General features: G+C 40.8%; 1 protein-coding gene across 1 annotated transcript; it reads right to left on the reverse strand.

Annotated features, from left to right (window-relative positions):
- Positions 1 to 272: 272 nt before the first annotated feature.
- TOMM6 (translocase of outer mitochondrial membrane 6) lies at positions 273 to 4,409 on the reverse strand. The gene is made up of 3 exons (XM_015823167.1): positions 4,199 to 4,409; positions 3,529 to 3,630; positions 273 to 517 (listed from the first exon to the last, which is right to left on the reverse strand). Exons 1-2 carry the CDS (start codon positions 4,318 to 4,320, stop codon positions 3,534 to 3,536), a joined length of 219 nt encoding a protein of 72 aa, XP_015678653.1. The 5' UTR covers positions 4,321 to 4,409; the 3' UTR covers positions 273 to 517; positions 3,529 to 3,533.
- Between the last annotated feature and the right edge of the window lie 1,542 nt (positions 4,410 to 5,951).

Raw genomic sequence — 5,951 nt, forward strand, 5'->3', positions numbered from 1 at the left:
TATGCAACAGAATTTTTCCATGTATAACATACAATCAACTCAAAGCACCACAAACTGTTATACCGGCTGAAAGTTGTCCATAATTAACCCTCACCTAGGCCTTTTTAAAATGCATTTTTCCATTCAATAATTAATAGTCCTACTAAAACACAGGACTGGGGCTTGTTACTTCTTTAAAAGTGAAATATGAATCATGTTTTTATGATTTTGTAAATCTACTCTTTTTACCTTGTTTTGTAAACTGAAATTTCCTATTAAAAAAGAAAAAAGTCCAGTGCACTGACATGTCTTTATTTCACATTTCAGGTCAGAATCTTAACAGTTCAATTCTGCAAAATAATGTACATATATCAAAAACATTTCAGTAAAACAAAAAAACAATAGAATTCTGTTACCTATTATTGAGTATAAAACCTAATACTGCCAAATAATTAAGCATAGTGAAGAATGATGTACAGGTAAGAGTGCCTCTGTTTTCTCCAATTCGTCTTGCTATTTTCTCATACAGAGATAACATCTGTAAGAAAAATATGTAATGGTAAAAAAATTAGAGGTTGATGGCACTGCTCAGCTGAATAAAAGAAGCAATATATAGCCTCACAAATACACAATCTATAACTGGTAGAAGTGTGTATGACACAACTCTCATTTTCAAATTCTTATTCTGGGAGAATGTTAAAACAAATCCTAAAAGATTTTAAAATTATATAGCTAATCATAGTGGTGGCTACAATTGCTTAGGGATAATGACTTTCAAGAAAGATTCTATATTTTCATATTTTCAGAAAGGCTACAGAATTAACATCTCACAGATTAAACTTTCAAATCCACTTATCAATTTAAGATATCACAATGTTTGCTGTATGCTCTCAGTAAGAATGTAGTTTTAGGGATACAAGAATAACTGTAATCAGTTTAATAGTTAATAACGTTTCCAAGTACCACTAAATCCTCTTTTATACCACATCTATCTTTTATGCATTTCTTGCAGACAAATTCAAGTAGAATTAGAAACCCATGTTAAAATGTCTGCTTAGGTATGTTTACATATTCCAGTTTGTGAACAAATGATACCACAAAGTCTAAACATGTTTAATGGCTGTATTTGTTCATAAATTGTAGACTTGGGTCGTATTTTTCCTTTGCATTTTCAAATAAGAACAATACATTCAACCAGCCCTCTATGTTAAAATGGCTGTGGTATAAGAAATGCCAGAACTTGGTAGAAGGGTTTTTATAGTAGGAGTCAAGTAAACAGCCTCCTTGCCTCAATTGAAGACATTCTTCTACCATTTGCTGAGAAAATGCCCTTATAGCAGAGCCTCCATCTCATTGCCAACCCACTGGAGGAGCAGGCTGAAGCTGATCCAAGGTACTCTGGCTTGAAAGTAGAGTTTTCCTTGGGAAAAGGGAAGAAAACCTCATATCCAAATATTTTCATGAATGTAGGGGAGGCGCTTCCAGGAGGTTATGATGGGGGGGGGGACTCTAATTTGCATGCTATAGAAGTAATTCCCATCTGGCAGTTAATTTTGCTACAGCTGCTAAAGCAGTGGTTCTCAACCTTTTTAATGCCGCGACCCCAACCAGTCGTAAGTCGAGGACTAAAGCGGTCGTAAGTCAAGGACTAAACCAGTCGTAAGTCGAGGACTAAACCGGTCGTAAGTCGAAGACTACCCAACCGGTCGTAAGTCAAGGACTTTCCCTGCCCGGGAGCACTGCGCATGCGTGGTTCCGCCCCCTGCGCCGGCCGAGGCGTAGCTGGCAAGCGGCAGAGACGGAGCAGGCCGACCACCAGCTGGCCCAGCCCAAGGGAGGTAAGGCACCCACCGGAAAAGGGAAAAAAAATGGCGGACAAAAAAAATGGCGGACAGCCTTTCTTGGCGACCCCCGTGAAATGGTCAATCGACCCCAAATGGGGTCCCGACCCACAAGTTGAGAACCACTGTGCTAAAGGGACTTCATCAGCACTGCCTAATTGTAGTTTTCAAAATTATTCACTTAAAAATACTTTGAGGAAGACCAACAACCTATTTACTAGGAGGTTGATATTCCTATGGCACACAAATCAAATGGCTTTGCAGGACCTAATATCAGTTCCTGCCTCTGCAAAGAATTACATTTGATGCTTGTTATTTACCAGTTTTTGCAAGAATATATAGCCAATTGTTAGTTTGCTGCATTTGAGCCCTTGAATTCCAGAATGGAAATTCCATGCATTGAATAATAAACATAGGGCCTTGAGAATAGGTAGGAAGAATAGTTTGGAGCAACTAGCAAAAAAGGACTGAATTCCAAGTTTCTCCTTGCCATTGGTTACACCAGAAACCAGGCTGGGAAAAGTTGAATCTCCCTTACCCACCAGGCACCAGCAATACCAAATGTAAAAAAAGATTGGAGCAAGTTCTTTTGGAAAGCTGCAGGCTAATAAATGAAAGCTGCAGGCTAATAAATATCAGGCACAAACTGAGTGCCTGTTTCCCCCTAACCCCTTCTCCCCCCTGCTAAAAAAAAAAAGCTGATTTAGTTGTTTCTGACTGGCCTCTGCTGGAGGAAATAGCATACTTGTGTGCTGTAAATGCGCAAGAGGAAAGGTGCTGAGGCAATCATGTTTCACTGAAAATTTCTGACTTAGGGAGGCAGAATATTGTTTTGAAATCCCATCTTCCCCCTGCATCTTAGGGCTATGTAATTTTCCCATGTTGTTTTGTCTATAGCAGGATTGGTAGGACTTTTCAGAAAGCTGTTTTTGGAGAACCATGTTACTTTCTGTGAGGGCAGCAAAACCACACCTACCTTTTCCTGGGGCCTGATGAAAGACTGTGAAAGCTGTGAGTTTTAAACAGCATACTTTATTCCCATCTCAAGGACAGGAGAAAAATCCATTCCCCCGAAAATTACTTTGTGACAATATTAGAAAAGGCATAGTTTCTTCTGCTTTTGATAAGTGGGCAATTTTTGCCTAATCTCTATTTTAAGAATAATAAGAGCTGATATTTAAAGTAACCAAGACAAAGATCATGAATGTAGCACATTTTATACAATATTAGGGAATGGGGGTGGGGGAGTGAGGGGAGGCTGAAAATGAGAAAACATGCTTTGTCATGCTATGACTTTGTTTGACCTATTGGGACTCAAATATATAATTGTGGCACTTATGTGATGTCACTAGATGGATACTGTATTGTTATTTTGGCAATCATTGTGGTTTGCTAAAAAAACAGGGGGTTTTTTAGATTTTTTTTTAATCCTTTTATTTTTTTAAATAACTTAACGTGGCAAACATATCTAAAATTCCTTCCATTTTCCTACAACAACCCTGAGGTCCAAAGTCGCCCAGCTGGCTTTTATGCCTAAAGTGGAACTAGAACTCAATCTCCTGGTTTCTAGCCTGGTATCATTTTACCACTAGATCAAGCTGTGTTGCTTGCATAAAACAAGTGTAAATTAGTTTAATAATTGGGCTTGACATGAATAATTTGCTTACCGAAAAATGTTAAGAAATTGGATACTATGGTATATACTCACCTCTGTTATGCAACAGGTTGTGGTGCCATCAAATCAATGTCTGTTAAGTTTCTGGCGACCCAGACACCCACTGCAAAGAGTCCCAGATTAACTACGAGGTTTCTGTAACAAATATAAGTGAGAGCTAATGACAACCGATACCGATTATACAGAATGCTAATACATAATTTTCTACCTAGAAACACTTGAGTAGTCTTACCTAACAACACTATCAAATAACTTAACATCTTTTCAGTTGCGGAAATGATCTATGACTTTGTTCTCCAATGCTTTGGGGAAACTTTTTCTACATCTTCAAGATTAACGAACCTCGATACATCGAGAGGCACGTATATTTCCAACCTGGTACTTTGCAGATTGTTGGGCTTTTAACCTTCAGCAGTCCCAGCCGCGGCACGTGTTAAACTCAGGTAGGGAAAAACGAGTTGATAGAGCACGAGAAGCTTTAGCGAAGCAGCGGAGGGCGCTCCCTCTTTTTCCAGTAGGGCAGTGTTTCTCAACCTTGACCATTTTAAGGCATGTGGACTTCAACTCCCAGAATTCCACAGCCAGCATTGCTGGCTGTGGAATTCTGGGAGTTGAAGTCCACATGCCTTAAAATGGTCAAGGTTGAGAAACACTGCAGTAGGGTTTCTGGTCGAGACCCGAAGTTCTTCAATACCTGTCTCACCTGCGGAAGTCATTGCGGTCTGTGGCAAAGCGATAAGCTCCTCGCATCCAGCCGCGCAGACCTTCAGGGGTAACCGCGCCGGAACTCCCGCCAGCAGGCCCTATTTGACCGCCGGTCACCATAGCTAAGCCTCCGGATTCCTCGCAGAGACTCGCACAAGGTCTTCGAAGCGGAGGAAATATTCCCCCACCGGCAAGCCAAAAAAAACGTCACTGCCGGCGCGTGACCTTTACGTCACTTCCCGGTCTCGGAGTGCTTGAAGACCTCCCGCTCGGGGAGCGGCGCGGTTCGTTTCCTCTGCTCCGGAGGTGCGAGAAAGAAAAGCGCGGGATGCGCAGAGGAAACGATTCCCCGGCGTTTCAACCTCGGCAACTTTTAAGCTGTGTGGGCTTCCAACTCCGTCTTGGCTGAGGAATTCTGGGGGTTGAAATCCACACAGCTTAAAATGGCCTTTCCCCCCCCCTCCCTTGGTTTGACCCCTCCCCCAGTCTTCTAGTCTTTGAAACCTTGACAATTTTAAGGCATGTGGACTTCAACTCCCAGAATTCCACAGCCAGCATTGCTGGCTGTGGAATTCTGGGAGTTGAAGTCCGCATGCCTTAAAATGGTCAAGGTTGAGAAACACTGCAGTAGAACAAAAGCCAATGGAATGAGGGTGATTGGAATTTGCTGCAGGGCACCCTAAGGAGATGATTAAGGCACAGGACTTTTTGTGTTGTAATTTTCCCTTTTGTTGTGAGCTGCTCGAAGCTTTTTAAGACGAGTGGCCGTACAAAGAATATTAAATAAATGTTTCATAATCTGGGAATGCTTGTCTGTCAGCTGTTGCTACAACGCTCACTTGGGAACTGAGTTAACAAGCGTATTTGCAGAATGATGTATAATATGCCAGCTGGCCCATGAATCAGTTGGGTTTGGTAACGGTTACTTGTGCATTGATATTATAATTTTCTTTTATGAGGGTATAATCTCTGAAAAGAATTCAGCTTATTTAGTGTTAAATACTGTATGGAACTTAATTTAAATCTCCCAGCAAGAAGAATTTGTAACAGCCTGCTGTGGGGAGTGAGCAAAAAGAACAGTAATAAATCTTCCTATTACTCTTTCAAAAGGATTACAATTACAATGATTACAAATTATTTACTGGGATGGCAGGTATTTGGAAAGAGTGCATTCTCTGTCTAGAGGCAGGAATTGGAGGATGGGGCGGCAGCTGCTAGGAGTATTTATTAGCTACTGCAGTTTCTGGAGGTGGGAAGCAAAAAACCCCTGGCAACTAGTATGGGAAGCAGCTTTGCGTGTGAGGAAACTGAAAGTATTAGAGAAAATTTGAAAATGATGTGGCCCTTTCCATTGATCTTACCCACAGTATTTCCAGAAAAGTGGAGGAAGAAAAAGAACCCCTTACAAATGCAATTCAGAACCAGTGGACCAACTTGTTTCCAAAAATCTACTTTGTAACTGCTGCTCTGTCACTTCCCTTCAACATGGTAACTCCAATGTCTTAATGACAGGTTTACTGAAGAAATAGATTTTTAACTTGCTAGTGTCTTACTTTCCCCTTCCAAATAAAACCAGATAATAGGCCTGTCCAGCACTGTTTAGAAAAGGTTTATTCCATTGATAAGCTCTATAACTAGTGCTATCATCAAGGGAAAATCACTGACTAAAAGAAAAACAAATATGCTGTTTTTGAAAGGATACACAGGAGAGGACTTTTTTCCCATTGGAGGGTTCTAGTTGTGTGGTTATA

This window comes from Protobothrops mucrosquamatus, unplaced genomic scaffold, assembly GCF_001527695.2.
Source record: "Protobothrops mucrosquamatus isolate PMUCROS unplaced genomic scaffold, P.Mucros_1.0 scaffold1785, whole genome shotgun sequence".
NCBI classification, from domain to species: domain Eukaryota; kingdom Metazoa; phylum Chordata; class Lepidosauria; order Squamata; family Viperidae; genus Protobothrops; species Protobothrops mucrosquamatus.

What these genes read in the sequence shown, in the direction of transcription:
- TOMM6 (XM_015823167.1), bottom strand. Translation starts at nt 4,320, where the DNA reads ATGGTGACCGGCGGTCAAATAGGGCCTGCTGGCGGGAGTTCCGGCGCG. An exon ending in GACCGCAATGACTTCCGCAG is followed by an intron (nt 3,631 to 4,198) that starts GTGAGACAGGTA and finishes TATTTGTTACAG; the next exon opens with AAACCTCGTAGTTAATCTGG.